At 33.5% G+C, this 23,096-nt stretch overlaps 2 protein-coding genes across 4 annotated transcripts in view; one reads left to right on the forward strand and one right to left on the reverse strand.

The window, feature by feature from the left end:
- The first annotated feature begins 2,487 nt into the window (after positions 1-2,487).
- The window catches only part of LOC115441093, a 42,668-nt gene continuing 22,059 nt past the window's right edge, over positions 2,488-23,096 (forward strand). For both annotated transcript variants that reach the window (XM_030165692.2, XM_030165693.2), the window contains exons 1-6: positions 2,488-2,748; positions 15,871-16,051; positions 19,128-19,189; positions 19,294-19,461; positions 19,543-20,525; positions 20,605-20,773. In XM_030165692.2, coding sequence (XP_030021552.1) covers positions 16,004-16,051; positions 19,128-19,189; positions 19,294-19,461; positions 19,543-20,525; positions 20,605-20,773 — 1,430 coding nt within the window. In that variant the 5' untranslated portion in view covers positions 2,488-2,748; positions 15,871-16,003. The remainder of the gene's footprint in view (positions 2,749-15,870; positions 16,052-19,127; positions 19,190-19,293; positions 19,462-19,542; positions 20,526-20,604; positions 20,774-23,096) is intronic.
- Positions 4,964-11,485, reverse strand: LOC115441096. Of its 2 annotated transcripts, none has more exons than XM_030165698.2 (4): positions 11,196-11,485; positions 9,809-9,984; positions 8,025-8,191; positions 4,964-5,197 (listed from the first exon to the last, which is right to left on the reverse strand). In XM_030165698.2, the coding sequence occupies exons 1-4, from the start codon at positions 11,362-11,364 to the stop codon at positions 5,005-5,007; spliced, it is 705 nt and encodes a 234-aa protein (XP_030021558.1). In that variant the 5' UTR covers positions 11,365-11,485; the 3' UTR covers positions 4,964-5,004. The 2 variants fall into 2 exon arrangements, with proteins under 2 accessions (XP_030021558.1, XP_030021557.1); XM_030165697.2 differs by having other exon boundaries at positions 9,716-9,984.

The following is a 23,096-nucleotide window of genomic DNA, read 5'->3' on the forward strand; positions in this document are numbered from 1 at the left end:
TACTTTCTTAAGATCATAAAGTCGTTTGGTCATCCGGTTACTGGCCCCTTTCAGCAATATAGGTTTGTTTTAAAATAATGATTATAGTTATAAGTGTATACTCTAAAATATATCACTCACGTAGAATTTATATGGAATCATTGGTAAGTTGTTCATTACCGACATCAAAAACTTGGACTAGTGCAAGTTGGACTTGCACTCTGAGGGTTCTGTAAAGGCTTGCATGTAGGGTATACGTATAAGTAAGTTCAAACTCGACTAAGTTAACTTGCCGTTTGATCCCTCAACGGCTATTGCATTAACCGCAAACAATGAGTTTGTAATAGTAAATCCGCTTTTTTTATTATTAAAATACATTATTAAGGTTTTCAGATTGCTAAATTTTATGATTCTAGGTCAACGGGAAATTCCCTATAGGTTTTAATTCCCTTCGCATGAAATCGCAAAATAGGCAACATAAACGGTCACGTGTCATGATCGCATTGACTTACAATTCGATTTTTCGTAGATGAAAGAGATCGTAGACCCGAGTACTTTTTATAAATTTCGGCTTGATATCTTTACGCATTTCTGGTCAAAAGGGTCTTGACAGACAGACAGAAGACACATTGATTTTCTAAGGGTTCTCTTTGAAGTATGTAGCCTTAAAATATCAAAATTCATGCACACCTAAATGCTGAAGTAATCTATAAATCAAACTGTAGCACAAAATTGATATTTGATTGCATTTCCTTTAAAAATATCTTTGGAAGACAGTAATCACAATCCGAGAAAACATAGTCAGCTTATGTGGAATTCCGTAAGATTCCAAGTGCTTTATTGAATGTTCAACTACGAAGTTGCATTGCAAAAATAAACCAAACACGGTAATAAAACACTTGTTCAAAACTAATTTATAAAAGAGGCAACATAAAAATCTTTTGAATAAACTTAAAATATCACAGAAACTTCGATGGCAAATAAGTAGCATTACTTTATTGCGACAGTAGCAGATATTACGGACACTTTTATCACAGTCGAAGTCTAAAAGTGTTCAATTAATGAATCAAATAGTTAACGAGTATGGAAAGAGAAGGAATTTAAATTGGTTCTATACAAATATTGAATGAAACGCTGAAGACGAATTCTCTTGCAAATTCTCTACACCTTTTGTCCAATAAAAAACTTTTATTTCTGTAAAGGTAAAGTGTTATAAATACTCAAAGCTATTAATGGCGTTGAAATGATGCGGTAATTAGGGCCGAGGCCCCGCAAAATATTTCCCAAAGTCAGTTTCAATTAGCGATGCCAGCCGTTGACAAGGGTTCATCCAAACCGTATTTAATCTGAATATTATTTGAACATCTTCACACTCGTGATGGCGGATATAGTTATGTAAATGAGTTGAGAGTTGCAGTCTTGCTTCTTGGATATGCAGATTAGACCCATACATTCTATTTCCTTTTTCTCTTTGGTTGGTTTCGCGGGTAATGTGTTGGAATTTATATAAGCGTTAACATAACGAAGCTACCTGCTAAGATCTCATAAAAATAGGGTAGCTCTTAGTCGACTCTCAAATTTGCATCAATTTATTATACACCTTCCTATCTTTGACCTCATTTATGCCTAAGCCAACGCGACGTGACGGATCGTAGCGCTGCACCTTCTACTGACAAAAGTCTGATAAGTTAGTCCTTTAGCCAAATTGTTCTTTTTTTCAGAGAGCAGTAATAGCAAGGTTGAATAATAATTGTAGGTACATCGCATCTCATAGAAATGCCTATAAGTTATTGGTTACAAGTTTTAACTGTGCTTGAAATTGCAATCGCGGAAAAAGCTAGTGTGAGTGTACAAGTCTCTTGGGGTGAGGGCGTGGGGCTATCAAGCCACATTATTTTCACATAGCTGGATAGGGTGTCTCGCAGTTTTGTGTTGGGGATCTACTAAGCGCATTTTAATTAATTAACGTCATTACCCAAATGCGTTTTTTATGGTTCAACAATTGGACAACAACTTATCAGGAACTTTGTCAAGTTTTGTTGGTTCGGCCATAAATATATCTGTGCGGTGATGTTTTTAGATACTTACTATACACTAAAGAACTCGATAGATATAAAAACAAAAAGTCTCGTACGAGTCATTGAACCATTTTCTTTCCAATTGTCAATTATTGAGTATCACTGGACGATTGTAAGATATTATAAGAAAATATTTAATAATTATTAATAAGATTACTTTTTTGTTTGTTGCAGATTCATTATCAACTGAAGACAAGGAAGATGCTAAATAAAGAACACAGAAAAAATTGAAACATGTTATCACCGTCCACGTATCGAAGAAGTAACACACTCTAGTCGGAGACAGTACTGTTGAGATAGTAATGTGCCGCGTACGTGTGGCAGGCGCTGGGCGCGTTGAGCGTGGATGGTGTTGAGGGTGGTGAGATGGCGGCGCGGTGGTGCGGGTGGGCGGGGCGCGGGTCGCGGTGAGGCCGGTGTGCGTGATGCGAGCGCGAGCGTGGGCGCTGTGCTTGGCGTGGCTCGCGTGGTTCGCGGCAGCCGCGCCGCGCGACTTGCGCGTGTTGCAGGCAGACGCGCGTGCGACCTTCTTCGTGGGCATCGCCGCGCCGCCCTCGGCCGCCGCCGTCGTGCGCGCCTTCAACCGCTCGCTAGCAGAGATCGCGCAGACATATCTCGCCGAAGATTATCCGCTCTACCTCCGCAATATAACCCTGCTGCCGCTTTACATCGAACTTCCGGAAGATGAAAAGTATGTACCGCATAGTTTTTATAATTACAACACCAAAGTATCCTTTTATTTTTATGTTTCTCAAAGCAGACTTTATTCGCCTTAGTTAGGTTACTATCAACCGACTTTATTTAAATTTCTTACAGTTTATCTCACTGTTTTTATTCCAAATGTTATTCTTTTCTTCAAGTAAATATTTGGTTAATCTAAAAATTAACCAATAGGTCACTTTTGATGTACATAGTTCCACACACTACTAACATTTACGCTTTAACTATGTAGATAGACATTCCGTCTATGTTTACAAAACTGTAGATACAACGTTTTATGCATTCCAGTTTGCTTTATCTATACCATTACGAACAGAACATTACTCGGTACAACTTTAACACCGTCATCAATCCATTTCGGACACAATACAAACTGGCATCGACGTCGAAGCGAACAATTCGCAAGTTTCGATTTCGAACAACGCCAATTCACGTCTTGTACGGTGCGAAACTCTTTATGGATATTGTTAAAGTTGTTTCCACTTGATCGCAGCGCGTTGTGGCTCTGGACTGCTGTTCTGCTGGTTGATGCCAGTAGCTCAATGTTCTTTCGACGTCTGTCAACGTTATTTTTGACTTTTGAATTTATTTCAGCCAATGCATTTTCAATTAATGCTGTCATGTTTTCATTGGTGGTCACATCATTAACATAATTTGTAGTGTTGCATAGTTATGTTTCACGGTGATTTTATTTTATTTTACGAATGCGTAAATAATGAGATTATGTGATTACTTCACTCTTTATTGTGGCTGAACACAGTTACATATATTATGCTTAAGCTTTACACCGCCACGAAGGTGGCAATTACCTATGTCTATAAATGGAATACTTTACATATTATGCATGAGAAGTTTCGATTCCATAAATGAGAACTACAAATAGAGCGATAATATTCAATTGAAATCGATACGCGCGCCGGTGCCACTAAGATCGTCGGCGAATATAATTTCGTTGCCTCTGAGAACTCACTTAACGTAGAAAAATAAAAGAAATAAAACCATGAGCTTATAAGATTATGACCTACGAATATAGATTTAGAACAATAATAAATTTCTCTTCTCGAACAGGTCGTAGAAAGCTGAATTCTACCGTGTTTTATTCGAATTAAGCTGGTAATATCATTATTATTAACATCAAGGAAAATAATTGCTTTAAGTTTCATCTCTCAATAAGTGGGGATCAAAGCAATAATCTAATCTTAAATATCATCCGAGACGTTCTTGATTAATTAGGGCGTGATCTCTTGCAATTAGGGGCCGCAGGAAAGATGAGATCTTGTTCCACGAATTTATTTTACGGAATAATAATGTAACGTGACTTTGTTTAACATAAGCTAATAAAGCATTTAAATATAAATTTTTAGTACATGTACATCAAAATTCGAGTGAAAGCCTACGATGGCATTAATTCTGTTTATCAATGTATTATTGTTTTCTACAATAAAATTGAAAGCCAATTAATTATTTGAAATAATAATTGGATGCGAAGAAAGAATTGTAAATTAAAAATATAAGCGGTATTAAAGTGTTGACTACGTTAATTATTAATTTCTTTCACGTAACATTTTTTTAGTGGGTATTATTTTTTGTAATGGAAAATTTTAATAAATAAAACAACATATTGGATTTTCGTAATATTTTACTCAATATTATTAATTAATTCGTTATGCGCGTAATCGGTTCATGATTAATATGAATTAATAACACATGTATAGGTAGATCTTCATTACAATAAAGAATCTAGTATCTAAAAATTATAACAAATAGGAACATATTTAAAACAAAGCATAACTCGTGGTGGTATCGTCCGAAGATAAGCTAAGTAGGTATAACAATATAACTAATAATAATGTCTTTAAAAGACACGTTATATAGAGGTATTTTATAAATCTAGTCAATTAAACATTGTAAATTATAAAAAATAATTGAGGATCTATTGTCAAATCTTTAATAATTTAATGTGTACACTATATCTTTGTTTAACATTTATTTATTTATTATTGTGTAGATAAAACATAGAATTGTGCTAATGGTATGGGTAAAAACACGATTAGTCTCCTTCGTTTAAATTCGCTTTTATGAAAATATTATAATGGATTAACAAACATTTCCTTTTTTCTATTAACAAAAAAATAATTATAAATTCTTAAGACACAAATAAATATCAAATTAAATATATATTATGTAGTAAAATATTATTTGTACTCATTCATTTTGGACAGTATTATTAAATTTTGATTCCGTATATTTTTAAATATTCTGTGTCAGTATCAAATTTGATGTGGCACTGTTTCCCAAATTCCTTGTAAGATATTTCGTACAAGCTCTCCATCCCGGCTTTGTCTGCCACACGCTGGGCTCCAGCACTAGTAAATATACCTCCGGTCGCTCGATATCCAAGTTCTTTTGCAAGATTTATTCTAAACAAAAATGACAAATAAAATTACAAACGTTACTGACTATAACTGAGGTAATACGCATGTAAAAAATATTCGTGAATATCAAATGTGTATTTTATTGCCTATAATTCATAAATTGGGCCCTCTAAGCCAGCACCGTGTACCATTACAGACCCATTTTTAATGTCGTTCGTATCATAAAAGGTCTTTTTTGTCAATTTAATTTAGATTTCCTGTGCGATTTAAATAAATACGTTTTAAAATTAGGTTATTTATGGCAAAACTGCCAATGGAATAGATGAAATGACGATAGCCGTTAAAATTTATATCATTATAATACGTGCACTAACGATTCTAGGACGAAAACTCTGACGAGTGAATGATAAAGTTGGATGAACTGACATGTTTTGCCTTTGGCTACGTGTAGCACGGTCACTTCACGAATATCTATATATAAATACGTGGCGATAAAACTTTGTACCACTTTTAAGCACATAGCGCGCACGGAGCAGCGTGAGATTTGACAGAATTAAAGTCCATATAGAGGAGGGGATTTTTTTATTTATTTATACATTCATTTTGACATTGCGTTACTAAATGAAACCATAAAAATCACCCATTAATAACTAATATTTGCACAAATAATACTGGTTTTAGTTATCTGATTTTTTGATCATTTTGTACTTTAATGCGTATACGGCGTGTAATATGTGGGTGTATTTCTGACTGAAAGTATGATGTTGCCGCTGCAACGAATTCTCTTAGAGTAGTAGTAGTGACTTTAGGTCGCGTAAAATTAGGATTGCTTTTTATTAATATTTATTTTGTTCGAGACTTACACTTTTTTATTTTACATCTACATCTCAAGTAACTTATTGTTAACTGTTATTTCTAAGTAGATGACTATGTGATTTCATCTAAACGAAACCACATACTCATCTACTCTACATACTACATTTCGCGTTACTAATAACGCTATGTCAAAATGATCCTGTATATGACTACAAACATATTAAATTGGACAGTCAAATTTCGACCACTGGACGACCAGTAGTCTTTATATAAACCGTAAAAAATAAAAGTATAATTTTTGTATCAACGTATTAAAATCTGTATATAGGTATATTTGTGCAAGTATCTGTACCAAGTTGAGTAAAGTTTTGATGTTCTCAGCATATTTGATCAACAACAAATATCGGACGGTAATAGTGGTATGCGTTTAGAAATACTCTTAACTAATCTATATCTATAGATAAATATGTATATGGTGTTGTTCACGGTACCAACCGCGTATCAAACATTTCGCGGACTACGCAGAACTTGCGTCCTCTTGGAAGTTTATTGCGCTTACACCAACGAAAATATTTCATTAGTTCAATACACATATGACTCGCCGCAAGTCCTGCAAGCTTCAAAAGTTGCAGTAGTCGATTGCCGTGACTGCTAACATGGCAAAAATTGTTTGCGGAAGTGGACTTCTGCAAATTTTCTCGCTAATTTAAACCTCGCTTAAGACATTATAAATGCTAAGTCTGATAATGCCCGGTAAATCACCCCATTGCCTGTGACTTCGACATAAGGAATCCTTAATAAGTAATAGTAAATCTTCCTTGGTTCTAATCGACATTGACTACGCAGATATGGTAATTAGCATTTATTGATGTGATTTGTGCGTGGAGAGATTTGTATGTGTTGAATACTTAAACGTGTTATTTATCACCAAAAATACCTGGGAGTTTTACTTGTAAACATTTAACATACCTAACAATTTCTCCTTTTATTTTATAAAAAAATGTAGAAAGTTCAAATAAAAATGTGAAAGAAACTAAATTCGTTGTCCTTATTCTGAATTTTTAGCTTTTATTGCGAGTGTCATAGTTTTAAAACGCTGTCTGTGGAACTTCGTTCTTTTGTTTTATAAAAATTTTTTGCCATCTTTTAATATACTGTGTTATTAAAACAATATTTTGATGAAAATGTTTTATACCTACATGTTTATTTTTTCTCTTTATTAACTTCTTTTTTTCTATAGTTTTAGCAGGCTTAATGCTTATCTATAAAGTCATTTATTTCATATTACGTCACAATAATTAGGCAAAGCCAAACGCAAAAATTTCTGACACAGCAAAATAAACACAATTATTGAACAGACTTTAACTGAAATAAGATGGCTATGGATAATTACTATAGACATTAATATCTTTGTTATTTGAGGAAATTAGTCTGTTTACTTAATAACTTCGAGCTTCCAAAAGTAGGGTAATTGAGTCATTCCCGTAACTAGTTGTACAATGCCTTATATCTCTGCGGTTGGTCGTAAATTTTGTTAGTCCCTACTTGGATGAGGCAGTAATGATAAGGCACGGTAATCTTATGTCTAGTTGTATTAATAGTAATCATTATATAAAAATATTAAGATTTATAAATATAATAGTTAGATGTGATAAATGTTTATGTAGATTATAACAATAATATTGAGTTCTCATTCATTGCTTTTTTTTAAGTTTTAAGAATTCATTGTATTTTTTACCTAGAGCAGTTTCAAAGATTTCAAACAGTTTCGTTTATATGTCAGTCTGTTTATAACATGTAAATATACGAAAAAATTTCAAGATGTTTTGTATAAGGGTATTTACTGAATATATTGTATCATAAACAACATACAATTACATATACAGCAATTATCGACTTAATGATTTTAAAAAACATGTCTTTAAGTAAAAACTGAACTATTGGTGACAAAATATCGTATAAATGTTGAAAAATATGAAATAATGACATGTTTGACGCCAAGAAAGGAATCTGTGTAGCTCAAACATGCGTAAACGTAAGTAATAAGGTTACATACCTCGCCTTAAGCAACTCCACTGCGATCCCCAAGCCTCTGTATTCGGGCGCGACGGAGAGTCCTGCCCCCATCAGATATTCATTCACGTCGTATTTATCATAAATCGCTGTCACTTTCATTGCCTCGCTGAACATTCGCAGCGATAATAAACCGGCCTTGGTCTTCGGCTGGGGACCGATCATTATTTTACACTTAATTCATTTTAAACCTCATTATGAATTACCATCGTAGAAAAATGAAAAAGCGGCAATAACCTAGTTGGAAGTGGAATGGACTGCCGAGACATATGTCCGCAGGTTCAAAACCTGAGGGCACGCACATCCGACGTTTTTGTAAGTTATGTGTGTAATGCTTATCAATTATCGTTAGCTTTAACGGTGAAGGAAATCATCGCGAGAAAACCTGTATACCTGAGAAGTTCTCTATAAGAATTTTGAGGAAATGTGAAGTCTGCCAATCCGCACTAGGCCAGCGTGGTGGACTAAGTCGCTCTCTGTAATAGAAGAGGTCCGTGCCCAGCAGTGGAACAGTATATAATGCTGATATTTTTGTTATTATTATAGATAAATAAGGTGTATTCGGCTAAGTTCGGATATTATAACGCAAAAATATCGTGACATTATGGTTATTTTTTAGTTTTAGCCATATAAGCTACGCCGTTAATTTTGCGCCGCTCTAATTACCGCATTTGATAGTACGACCAAAAACATGTGTGCTATTTGCACTGGAACAAAAAAGGTGGATTTCTCTCTTCTTAATACTGATCTGAACTCTCGTTTTGTGGATCTTTCATAAAAACTTTAGAAAGTAGTCCGAACTTATTCAGCGAAAGTCCGAACCTTTTTTTAAGCCTTAAATGTCTTTTTTTTAAGCTCATAAGGAGAATTGAAAGATAATATAATTATCTTTCAATTTGAAGTATAGAATGCAGCTATAATTTAAATATTTTATAAGAAAAAAAAAATAGTTTCAAACCACCTTTTAACTCATCAAAAAACCGTCCGAACTGAGCCAAATGCATCTCACGATTCGAATTATCAATAGCTAGTCTACTTTTGCAATAATAATGCTTTAATATTATCTAAAGAAAAAATCTAGTCTCAGGTTGGCAAACTGTATAATGTGATGTCTAATGGACGCAAACTAGGTCGACATCGAATAGGTAAAGACGAGGGAATAAATGGGAATTGATCCAGGTGTATTTATTATCGCGGAGGTAATGGAACCTGATAAAACTGAAGATGTAATTTCATACTAGATGGACCGAAAATTTACATATCGGGATATTAAGGTAGCATTTTTATTAAATATAAACTATATTGCTATTGTTAATCTCGTAAAATTTTAAATAATATGTAAGATATTGGTATAGTTTAAGCTGTTGGTTCACGTGTCACGTGATTGCAAACACTACAATGTAACAACGGGTCTTAACTACAAAGGAAGTGTGTTTAGGTAAAAGAATATACTCTTTACAATAATATGTTGCTAATGAGTGCAATTTGCCTCCAACTGTACGTACGCCCACAGTTTTACTGCAAAAAGTCTATTTCGTTTAGTTGCTCACGCTACACGATTTCACTAAACGTGAATAGAATGCGATAAGTCAACACTAATGAACTTAGTTGTTACTGGACAGTTTTAACATGTGTTAAGCAAATGTTTACAATTTCAGCATTTTATGTACTTACAAAATCTATGCTTCTGAGCGGTTGGGCGATCGGAGTTGTAAGACCGAAATTAATAACCTTTATTAAAGGTACAAGGAAAACAATCGTCTTTACCGGGTTGTGGTCGACAAAGCGGTCTTTATCCTGTGGCAGGCACATGTTTACGGCGACGAGCGTACGGCCGGAACCATCCCCTTCAGCGAGGAAGCATGCCACGCTCATTTTCTGTCTAATGATTGATGTCAGTAGCACACGGTACTCTTGTACCGCTTCCAAGTTCTGTGCCGTACCTATCGACATCAGATTACATTGATTATTCATTTGCCACTAATGCCGTCCTGTAATTGACACATGTCGAATCCATAACGCATTCTGATTCAAAATGTTATTAATTTTACTCATTAGTCTCATGAGTTCAATAGTTTTGTTCGTGTATTATATTGATATTAGATGTTATAGCTAATATCAATATTCATTGTTCTGAATAGTATAATATAGTAAGATGTTTTTAAAACAACCTCTGCAAGGATTCTCATAGCCATTAACTTTTTTTTAGAGTTTACTCTTGAAAAATAAATTGTATCTAATGAGTAAAAGAAGTAACTAAAAATATTAATATGTTTTTGCACTACAACACAAATAAATACCAAAAACATGATGGGTATCATTAGGAACCAAGCTTTCTTTAGTCACACAATCTTATAAGTAAATAACACAAATACTTCAGCTCTCTTTTTGTCGAAAAGCTTTATACTTTATAGTTAGAACGTGCTAGTCAGCTTTCAACTTTCTTTTTAACAAAACACAACCAACTCTAATCCAGTTTGTAAATCTAATTGATCTGTATAAATACTGCGTTAATACTATTTCAAATAAAGCCGAAAATGGCTGTCCGATTTATAGCGAGCAATTGGGTCAGAAAAATTTGCATACGAATCAGGCTGGCTTTCGAAGCAATTTTTTTGGTCACAGTACGTTGTTAGGTAAACTTTGAAATTTCAAAAGTGTCGTATGTGGATTTGGAAAAGTCTCTGATTTATTCATTTTATTTTTTTTGTCGCGATTCTTTCTTAATTTAATGACGGTACCATAGAGGGCTTATATTCCTTATGTATATATGATTTCTAAAGGATCACGTTTTCGTAATTCTTGACGTGTGATTTGACATTTGCACAAAACCGCTCAATGCTTCAGTTAGTTAGGTATATGTTTTACTTGGTTGATTTAGTATTTTAATTTGTATTTGTTTCGCAATTGTGATAACATAATAAACTGTGTAGGATTTAAGCTGTCCGTATCGCTTAGAACGAAAAACATTTTTACGACCAAAGATGACTGTAAAAATGATACATTTCATTAAGCTTGTAATAAACTAAACGAGCATTTGTTTTGTTTTACACATTAGGCCACTACATTTTAAACAAGTCGTTTGTTCGTGATATTTTAATGTAGATGTAAATTGCGTAGACATTTTTGTTTCATATTCAAGGAATAGCCTTACCAGCTGTCGCCCACCATACATCTTCTCGTATGTAATTGCCTAACATGAACTCAACAGCGGTGCTCCACATAGATTCCGGAATATCTTCTACCTCAAATTGTAGAGTTCTGCCATCTTCCACAATACGTTCAAAATGACTCCACACTTTGGGATACTCCCGGGCCGACATCGCTTTATATCGCTAGTGCAAAGTCGCGCGGACGCTTTCAACACTTTAAATTTAAAATGACTTCTGAGGCTCTAAACGGGTGACTTGAGACTGAAACGTATTCAAGATGTGGTTCTTTTGGTTGAATTATCTATATTGTGATACAGCTACCTGCGACGGATTGAATAACAATTAAACAGGGTGATCATAAAAGTTCTGTCTGTTCTTTTTATTGTTGTTCGTATTAGTATTTTCATCGTTTAAGTGCTAAAGTAAAATATATAAATTAAGTAAAATGTAAAAATTTTAATTAAACTTTTTATCATATTATCGTAAGATATTAAAATGTTGAGCTCAGCCTACTCCATTCCCAACAGTATCTCACAAAAACAACTCGCGTAATTAAATGTAAATGATTTACAAGAGAAATTCAGACCAAAGAAAATAATTAACAAGTGCTTAGATTAGTTACAATACAAATTTAAGACGGCTAATGTTGAAAATGTTTGCCGAGGGCCTACAATCTCTCGTTAGTGGTACAACGTTAATCTTTGTAAATTGTGGTGAAATAATTACTTGGATTGAATCCCACTGTATATTGTCGCTGGTCGCAAATAGGTCAATGCAGCGTGTTGTGATCCATGTAAACGATACTCATAGTTATAATTGTGGCCGTCATTAAGTTGCAGACACATTTGTTTCCAGACTTTAATATGAAACATGTTAAGGATCCCTTTGTACAATTTTATGCTGACAAAATGCGTATGTATGCATTCTGTTTTCAATTTTCTTTGTACTGAATATCTACATTGCAGCTCATCTAGAGTTTAGACTAACTGAATCTTATGTTTACTTCATTAAAATTATTAAAGGGTTATTTTTCAAAGGACAAAATATGTTTCTGTGCTTAGATCACATTGATTTGTGTGTGTGTGTGTGTGTGTATGTGTGTATTTTTATTATGATGCGCTAAGTCTGTCGCTTGCATGTGTTTTTTAGGGATTTATATAATTTTGTCTATTGTTATTGTACCTATGCTATATACTATATTATAATATAAATTCTATCGATATAGGTAGACGAGTTTAGCGCGATCTCTTTTCCTGATGAATATATAATCATTTGCTATATATAATATATAGATAAGGCAAGCAACATCGAAATTTGAAAGGTGTGTTACTGGGTATCCTGATACCTACTACGGCTAACCATTCGACTCTTGCTATGTCCTACATATTGCTTTATACTAACTACGTATAAGACAATAAGTACGTAATAGACTTGAATTTTACTTTGGTGTAAATACTATTGTTGTTCAACTTATAACTTCCCCTTAAATTAAATTAAATTTTGGAATGTTTCAGTTCGATATTTTCAAAAGAAATATACAACAAATAATAAATTGATCGAGGAAATAATGAAGACCTATAACATTGTTTCATACCAATGACATACCGTAAATAAATCCGTTTGAATATTTCGGTAGCGCGCAAATTCTAGGAATATTAACGTACCGCTTCGCTCTTTGTTTGTCGAAACGTGTTTATGTTGAAATTGTAAACTACCATTATAGTAATGTAGTAACATTTTCAAGCTTGCTTTGTAACTGTGTTAAACAAAGGGTTTGCAGTTTTCAGGTTGTAATTCGCATGGCACTATTGTTTTAGTTTTCTACTGTAGCGCCTGTTAATTTTGTTTCAAACCGTTTCTGCGTTTTGCTTATTATTTTTGACAGGGATATCTTTAGTATATTGTTCAGTATTTTAAAATAACTTGCTTGGTATTTTTTTAAATAAATAAAGCTGCTTATGCATATGGACAGGGTAACTCAAAAATATTATACCTGAATCAGAAAGTTAATCGTCGGAAAATCTGATTGCCATTTACCTGAATGTTTTTATTTTTAGCAATTCTCTGATACAATTGAATAACATAACACATATGATTACTTATTTAAACGGATTTTCGCATATAAGAGAATAAGTAAAGTTTGAATATATATAATACGTATTGTTATCTATGAACTCAACAATTTTTTGTCTAACCGACTGGCCCTGATTCGAAACCTCAGTGACCATATTATGCACATAGAGATTCATGGATAGTCGAAGGAATATTATACCGCCGCAAGACTCACACCACCTCTCGGTAAACTATGATGGAATTCACCATTATCAATTCATATCTTACTTCAGTATGGGCTCGGCACAATACAACTTTTTATGCATATTGTAGCATGGATCTGACATACGTTGTTACGACTGACCGCCTACCAGGCGCCAACTCTCACTAAGGGTGCTAATCTCGAACAATGTTTTTATACATCTACAAAATAACCCTCAATCTTTTTTAATGATTGCTGTTTCAATAAGAAAAAGAGCTCTTGTACATTTACTACTAACTGCGAATTTCTTTAAGTCAACAAAGCATGATTATCGCTGAGCGTAAACTTATGTATTGTGTTATATATACACAAACTATGAGTTGGTTTATCCGTGCCACCCTCGCGAAACATCTGTACTTGCTTTGTACCGCAAATACAAGGCAAAGTTGTGGAACCCACGTAGGTCCCTCACACAAACTTCAATCTGACCGTTTATTTGTGCATTACTTGAATTTGTTCATGGCTGTGAGGAACGGAAAACATGTGACAGCGGATTCACAAATTTGTATTGAAAACAAAATAGAACGGGAGTTTGAAAATAAGCAGCGCAGACTATAAAATGGACTACGAGGGATGTAAAGTTTTGTTTCTTAACAAAACATAAATTTCTTTATTTAATTTAAAAATGAAACTGAACATGAATAACATACTACAAAGCATTTCCCCAGTTGATATCATTCGTTATGGAAATGACAATGAAATATGCAAATAAAAACAGTTTTATTATTTTCCATTGTTAACTTAACGAAAAACTAATAATTAAATATTAGTTTTACTATGTATGCTAACTTTTAACTACGACTCTATTCACATAAACTCTCGGTACATGACGGTATTACAAATTTACCACGTAAGGAATGAACATCGTATACCATATAGCAGACAAGCATATATTATCTAAGATCTCATCTAATCGATTTCAATTGAACTTATCGTTAATTTTATTAGATAAGCTTCTGAGTTGTGACAGTCGACTAAATTAACTGCGTGATTTTGCATGATTCATCAACATATTATGTCATATAAATAGGATCAATAAATTCGTAAAATTATTTGCAAATTGCAATACAACTCACATTAGTTACATGCAATTGGCTAGGTGAAAAAAGTATTATAGGGTATTGCCTGCTGAAGTCACGCAAAAGCTATTTATAGGTATTTTTTACTATAACTATACTTATATTATACATGTATATTATGTCCAATATCTTAAAAAATCGCCATAAAGTGATGCTTTGAAGTTCTGGATCTCATCGTAATGTCTTATTCAGTGCGTTTTCATTGAACATTAACTGATCCTCTTATTAACTTGCTAACTTTACACTAGTTATAATATAAAACTAAATATTAGCCTCTCTTAATTTCCTTTCTTACCAGAAGAACCTTGGCAAATAACCAAATGGGTCTTCATGTTATGTGATTCCACGACCTCAGAAGAATTGTGAGTGCATTACTAACCTTCAAAAAAAGAAATATATTTTGGATTTTAGCAATATCTCTGACTATGGAAGTTTACGAAATCATTGTTACTTTATGTAGCTTTTCCGTGAGAGTAGTATTAATATAGATGAGAATCTGATTGCATCGTGGCTCTGTCCGAATATAGAGTGCAAGATATTTATTATAATATTTGAGTGTTAATTTTGAGTTTATTAGGTTTATTTATAATAAATGTATAAGTCCATTATGCTATCATGTAAGTTATAAAAGCGAACTCTGTTATTAATAATCGATTTAACAATACTCTACTTCTAGCAGTATTCATTGTCACGCCTTACGAATGTGAAAGAGGCAAAAGAGGTGTTTTTTTTTATAATGATTTCTTATGTTTACGCGAATATTAAACATTGAAATAAAAACTATTTAACGGATTTTATCGCGGTTTTTTTTATATTATTATTTTCTCCCGACGTTTCGAAGACTGCAGCCTTGATGGTCACGGGCGGGACTGGCAGCCGGTCTTTTGGGATCCGATTTAAATAAATGTAGAACAGGATCCCAGGCTTGTGCAAGCTTCCAACCATCTTCCCTATTGAAATTTGGCTGCCAGACCTCAAGACACTGAGAGCTCATTCTGCGTAGATCGACCGTCAACGGCTAAAATTTAAAAAAGTTGTGTATTTGAAAAATGTAGGTAGATATTGTAACTTTGACTTTACGGATGAACAACACCTCAGTCCCCCCAGTGACCATGAAGGCTGCAAAGTCTTCGAAACGTCGGGAGAAAATAATAATATAAAAAAAAACGCGATAAAATCCGTTAAATAGTTTTTATATCGAGGTGTTTTTTTTTGCTTTGAATGAGAGACGAGACGAGCTTGCTATTCGCTTGACCACTTTTTAATTTCATATACCTTCCCCAGGTTCAGTGGTCGAGTCCTGGAGAGGACATGCTCGGCGCTGGACGGGCGGCGCGTGGCGGTGCTGCTGGTGTGCGGCGGTGGCGACGCGAGCTCGGCTGTCGTGACAGCGGCCGCGCGCGCCGGCGTGCCAGTCATGCGCACTTCTCCCTCGCATCTGCATCTCTCTTATACAATAGCTAACGTTAGTATATTTTTTATACATTCAAAGTCACTCCACTGCAGTTAATGGTAAGTGGCGTCTAGACAGAGGATCGACTGACAAAAGACTGAATTTCCTGGCCGGGTACAAATATTCTACCACTCGCAAGGAAAAACATACTACATTTTCAATCAATTAAATTAAAATATAATCAAGTATTTTAGTCATTTTTATTACAGAATAATATATCACCGCCGTTGCTTATTTTATTACAATTTAACCTATTTTAAAAATTATATAAAACTTAAATAATTGTTATTCACTTTGATAATTACGCATCTCCTAAATTCAAACCTACTTATTTCTTTGAACAGGACCCGACTCTTAATTCAGCGGAATTTAAACATTATATAATATTAATCATAATGAAAGTGTAACTCGTGAAGTTGAATCGCAAAATTGTATCACCGTAAAGTGAAAGTAAAAAATTCGGTCATCATTCATCACCGGCATCTAGACATGACACAATCACGTGGGTTGACACAACGTTGATTACTGATGGGAGCACACTTCGTTCAGCGATGTCGTTTTTGCATTTTCTCAATTACCATCAAGTTTAGCACACTCACTTCGTCTCGGCAGTAATAGAAAAAAAACTAGTGCGGGTAAAACTTACACAATGAGTTTTCCTTACCCCGAATAACATAGATCACTCACGACGTACACAACGATAAGTTTTGCACGACTAGAGATGTAAAAGGAAAATTGAAGTATTTTATACAAATAGGTACTTGTTATTTGTGATGAAGGCATCCACTAAAAAATCAAACGGAATAAGAGAAACTATAAATATAACTATGTTTTAAAAAATAACCCGGCAATTTGGCTGTCACAATAACCAATTATGAAACAAGTATGAATAAAATTAAGAAATACTACAAAATTTATCGTTTTTAATTGAAATATATGAGGTATTTTGAAACTATAATACATTTTCAGTCGATAACGTAGAAAAGGTCGAGAAAGGTCTTTATGACACAAATCTCATTTTAAAGCCACATAAATCAAGAAATGTGGAGCCTGTCATGCACTAAAAGAGTAGAACAAATAAACACTTCCATCGATAAGCTTATTTTAAAATGTGGAACAAAGGATGGACCTCGAAGATTAATGATAGATAAAGTTTCTCTCTACAATAATATTACACCTTCAATAGATCTTCATAATTTCTTCTGAAAGGTTTTGATGAACATCATATTGTTTACCTGATATTTTTTTCTATGTTTTGGAAATACTTCTTCAGTTTCGTTTTTACATAAATTTACAGACTTATAACAATTTATTATAATCTAATTTTGCCTCCAACAATAATGAAAACCATTTCGGTTGCTGTTAACATATTTTTATTTTACGTATATAGGTCATAAAGGGACACTGCTGTAAAATAAAAACAAATCACAAAATGATAATTTAAGTAGATAATATTTTTTTATATAATTAGTAATAAAAGTTTAAAAATAGAATGAAAAGAACTAACGACCATTTTATCAATGTTTACTGCAAAAATTTCTATTTTTATTTAATATATAACGCAGACACCCAATTTATTTGAAATCGACGTGGCAAAATATTTAAATCTACGGTAACACAAAATGTACGTTTTGACATAAATATCATGATAGTTTTAACAAATTTCATTAATTTCTTATGTAAGGCCCGCTGTCGTTTAGCTTACATTTTAATTTAAAAATATTGTCGACAATCATGCACTGGAAAATAATTTATGTAACGTTTGAAGAGCTAGTTAAATTAAATTCTCTAATTTATAATTTAATTTCGTTAACACCATTTTGAATGTTGTGCAGTGCAAGCGACTTAAATACATACTTTGGCTTGGAAATGTGCTAGACAGCGTATGGAAATTTGTTCAACCCTCGCCTCGCTTATGTGTTGTCGGATTGTAGTTGACATTTACTTTTCTATTTGCGGTTTTTTTACATCGCCGCTGTGAATATTCAAATTATCTTCGTGTGTACAAAACATTCTATTTAATACTTGAAAATTAAGTCATTTTTACTTATAACAAACTTGTAACAGGCCGATGTTTTTACATTATAGATAAGTATTGAAAAAAAAATGTTATTAGGGTTTTTATAGAGCAACAGAAGCCAAACCTAAAAGTGTTATTCTAAAATTTTTGTCTACCTATATGTTTGTACACTGACCACGCAAAACGACTGCAAAGAATTTAATACAGTTTTAACCGATGTATTAATAAGAGGTCTAACTTAAAATATAGGGTCCATCATATCCCGGGAAAATATAAAGCGGAACTTTTAACCCGGAAGAACTTGTTCATGTGGACGGAACTGAGAACAAAAGCTATAAAATATTAATTTGATATTATTATAAAATAATATGATATTTTATAAATTGTGACCACTCTAACCTTAAGGGGTTAGAATGGACATGAAGGTATAACCTTTCTTTGGGAAGGTACCTTTGTTGTTTTATTTTGTCCCTTATCACCGTCAAAGCTGATCACCTGTGACAGAAATAAATATAGAAAAATTAGGGTGTGCTGTACGTCTTCCCTTACAAGAATACATTCCTAGATACTCAATTAACAAAATAAAAACATGTACACAATTTGAGTATAATTGTAAAATACAATTACAAAATACGCCAATCTTCCTCATGATTTAGGATCCACAAAACATGCTGAAACACCGAATTATCGCGTCAAAAGACAGAGTTTACACATAAACCTAACAAACAAGTAACAAATACGTGACACAAATAAGTTTTTATGAGGTGCATAATATTTTGGAAAGTGAGACATTTCTTCTTGCGAAAACTTTTTGTTTGGGGTGAAATATTTTTCCAGTAATCCTTTTGAAGAGAGGTGCGGTGAGGGTGGTTCTGAATTATAGTCATTTATTACCCACTTTTGTGCCGATTACGACTTGACGTATACAAATGTCCACTTAGAGGATACTGATCAGTGCACGTTGATTACAAACGGATTATAAATCCACCTGGAATTACTTTTGCTCTATGATTTTATTATACTTAACTGTACTTTCTTGCCAATGTTTACATATAATTTCATTTACAGGAAATGCTTCCTTTGGAGATTCGACTTGAAATTACAGCACGCGAGACTTTACACGCACTTAGGTAGGCTTAATGCAGTTCATTATGTACTATATTCAGTTGATTGAAAACTATAGTAAATAATTATAATAATAATAATATGAAACTTATCCTAGACAATTTTTCAGGGCAACTCTACTACATACACACTGGCATAGTTTCACATTACTTGCTGAAGAAAATATACATTCAACTTTATCTTTACGAAAAGATCTTTCATCTATTCTAACCACACAACCGCTTAATCCAAAATGGCTGTCGCTTCCCTCAAAGTATTCGCGTCATGTTCTTTTCAGGTAAAATATATATACGATATTGTGTACTATAATACAATAAAAAATATCACTTACTGTAAATTGTTATCTGTTTGTGTGCAGACGACTCGCAGAAATTTCAAGGCTTACCCGAGGCGTCGTCGTGTTGATATGTGACATCCATTACGCTAAGCTCGTTACAGATGAGGCTAAGCGTCTCAATATGCTTGACGGCCATTTTTTCTGGCTGTGGATTGACGCTTCAAAGGATGTTGACATCTTTGGTAACATTAACAATAAAACGCAATATAGTAGTGATAATAGTTCAAGTTTTGAAACCTGGAGAGAAAGCAAGGCTCTTGTAGATGAACATTTTGAACGCAGTAAACGAGATGATACAGACAATAATACGATAATGGATTCGAAGGACATGCAAGAGTGGGAAAGGAATATTGATAATTTTAAAAATATAGATTCTGTTAAAGAATATGTAAAAAATAGTTCAATAAGCTCGGTTTTTCGTCGTATAAGTAGGGATATAAATAAATCAGAAGCGCACAGTATTAACAACAAATTATTAAGTATGAATAATAGTAAATCTTACGATAGTACTCATAGTGTTAGGGTGGAAAGTGTAAATTATTATAATGTAAATAAAAAAGGCGTTGAAAGTTCTAAAATCGAAAACAATTCAATTGTAAAGGAGTCAGTATCCTTTTTTAATAAAAGTAATGGTAGAAGTATTAGTTATAGAGAAATGAAAAATGAATCTTTTAATAAGTATGTAAATAGCATACACTTAGATAATTCGAGTGTAGATAAAAACATATTATTGGAACGAGAAACCACAAGTAGTAATTATAAAAAAATATATGATAAAGATAATTTATTATTATCGAGTGATATTAGAGATTTCTTAATGAATCCCACGGTGCATACGTCTACAATGCATAATCTAAGAGATAATATTGAAAAAAGGACCGATAGATTTATGACAAAAGGGCATACAGAGAGCGTAAAAGAGGATATAAGAAATAATGTAACTGTGATCTTCAATAGTCTTCCTGTCGGACTATTAGTGCTGCATCCGCAACCTATGAAAATCGGTACGTGAAAAATGGCTTAATCCGAAATTGAGGGTAGACTAAATTTACGTTATATACTATATTATATATTATGTTTTAGATATGACGTTTGTCCAAGCAGCAGTGCGTTTAGCAACAGGTGCTTTAAAACGGGTGTTGCACGCTTGTGACGCGTGGTCAGCACAGGCGCAATTCTTCAGTGATGCTACTGCTTCTTGTTGGGAAGAGACTAGTGACGTAGCCGCCGACTTTTCTGCAGAGTTCACAAGGTAAATATTTTTATAAAACTGATGCAATTATTAAGCAATACTGCATTACGGTGTAATACCTTTAATTAATAGCTCAAGTGAAAACAATAATATACACTGTGACAAAAAAAAATAATAATGGAAGAATTATAATAGACAGAAAAAGCTTACTAAGATTGAATTCTGAAATATATATATTTGCATAGTAATATATCATCTTTCATCTCATAAACTTGTTGACTATTTCCTATTCGTCTTTAAAGACAAATTGCTGTTTATGGTGTTGGAAGGAGATTTATGTCAATTATACGCAATCTTGCTAAAAGTAAAGCGAAATCCACACTCGTCTCTAGTTGGATTAATCAAACTGGCTGTGTACTCTATATGGTTCATGGAGGAAGTTAAGACGAGATTTCAGCTGTTCTCGACTTCAGATTGCCCTAATTAGGAAAACCGAACATTTTAACTTTATCCTATTAAATCTGAGGACATACCCATTAGTCGATAGGTTAGGAAAGAAGTTTTTGATTACAAATAATATTCTACAAAAACTTATGCTTAAACTCCCTATCAATTCATAATGTAACAAAAATCGCTTTTGCGACTCGTACATGGTAATAATGACGTATCATTACATTTTGCAACGGCTGTTACTAGCAAATTTTACTTGCATGTAATAAAAAATGTTAATGATGTCATTAAAAAAAGCCATAAATCACTTAACAAGCCATTAAATTCGAATATCAATTTTATATTGGCAGTTACGGTGAAAGCGTTGACACGTCACGAGAATGACATACAAATTACGTGGCAGTTTTTTCAAGTTACGACATAAACCGCAAAGTTAAATAGCTTAATGACCTTGGTTGGAGTTCAAAGGTGAAGTCAGATATTACAAGCGTCAACGTTGAGTGATTGCAACCTTCGCTGTGATGAATCTGCTTAATCGTTGCGGTTCTTTAGTAAAATACTTTAACAGCGTTTGAAGTTTCTTCAATGTTATTTTTTTATTTTCTTACCTGAGTAAATATCAAGTCTTGTATTACCGCGTAATATCCATTTTTTATCTTGTCGTGTAATCAATCACCTTTTTGTCTTCAGTATATTTTGAAATTAAACTATTTTTCGGATTTTATTTTTTCATATTATAATTTTCTTCCGATGTTTCGAAGACTGCAGTCATGTGATTTTAATGTGTCACATTCGCGAAAACAAAAGAAATCATAATTAAGTATACTCATTAGCCTTGAATATTTAGAGATGTAGCTTTAAAGGTACCTGAAAAGAAATAGTTTACAGATGCATATCTTTTATCAGAGTTTCTTAAAGGTTTTAACATCCTGGAGCCACCACCAGTTTTAAATTTTAAAAATAAAAATAAATGTATCTGCTGCTGTTACTGAACACATATTTGACAAAAAAATTAAGGGAGAAAAGTAGAATATTAAAACCGCGATAAAATCCGAAAAATAGTTTAGTTTAAATGTCTAACTTTCACGTAAACATAAGAAGGCATTATAAAAAAAAAATTACAAAAATAAACAAAAGTTTCTTCACATATTTTGCATATTAAATTTTTTTTGTACTTTAAAACTATTGGTGTATACCTATCTATACTTAATATATAAAACTGAAGAGTTTGTTTGTTTGTTTGAACACGCTAATCTCAGGAACTACCGGTTCAAACTGAAAAATTATTTTTGTGTTAGATCGCCCTTTGTTTGTGTAGTGCTATAGGCTATATATCATCACGCTATAACCCAATAGGAGCGGAGCAGTAATGGCTAATCTCAGGAACTACCGGCTCGAACTGAAAAAATATTTTTGTGTTGGATAGCCCTTTGTTCCTGGAGTGCTATAGGCTATATATCATCACGCTATGACCAATAGCAGCGGAGCAGTAATGAAACATGTTGCAAAAACGGGGAAAATTTATTAGTTTTGAGAGCTTTCGTTGCGTGCGCTGCGTAAACGGTTAAAGTTATGCAACAATGATGTATGACGGGATTGTTCCTCTTAAAAAGTTCTACAAAAATATATTATAAAACAAAGTTCCCTGCTGCATCTGTCTGCCTGAACGTGTTAAACCCAAAAACTACCCAACGTATTAGAATAAAATTTGGTATGGAGACAGTTTGAAACCCTGGGAAGAACATAGGCTCCCGGGAAAATGTATAGCGTGACTTTTATAACGGAAAAATGTAGCCTGAAAAACTTTATAACGCGGGCGGAACCGCGGACAAAAGCTAGTATATTATAATAAACAATAATAGTGTGTAGGGCCATTCTATGTAGTGTCGAGCAATTACGAGACTGAAATCAAAGCACACGGTAACAAGCGACG

This window comes from Manduca sexta, chromosome 26 (genome assembly GCF_014839805.1).
Source record: "Manduca sexta isolate Smith_Timp_Sample1 chromosome 26, JHU_Msex_v1.0, whole genome shotgun sequence".
Taxonomy (NCBI): Eukaryota; Metazoa; Arthropoda; class Insecta; order Lepidoptera; family Sphingidae; genus Manduca; species Manduca sexta.

Excerpts from the sequence above, each read along its gene's own strand:
- LOC115441096 (XM_030165697.2), bottom strand. The coding sequence starts at position 11,364 with ATGTCGGCCCGGGAGTATCCCAAAGTGTGGAGTCATTTTGAACGTATT. Across the intron at positions 9,985-11,195 it reads TGTATGGTGGGCGACAGCTG|GTACGGCACAGAACTTGGAA; the intron begins GTAAGGCTATTC and ends TGATGTCGATAG. Across the intron at positions 5,198-8,024 it reads GTGGAGTTGCTTAAGGCGAG|AATAAATCTTGCAAAAGAAC; the intron begins GTATGTAACCTT and ends ATTTTTGTTTAG.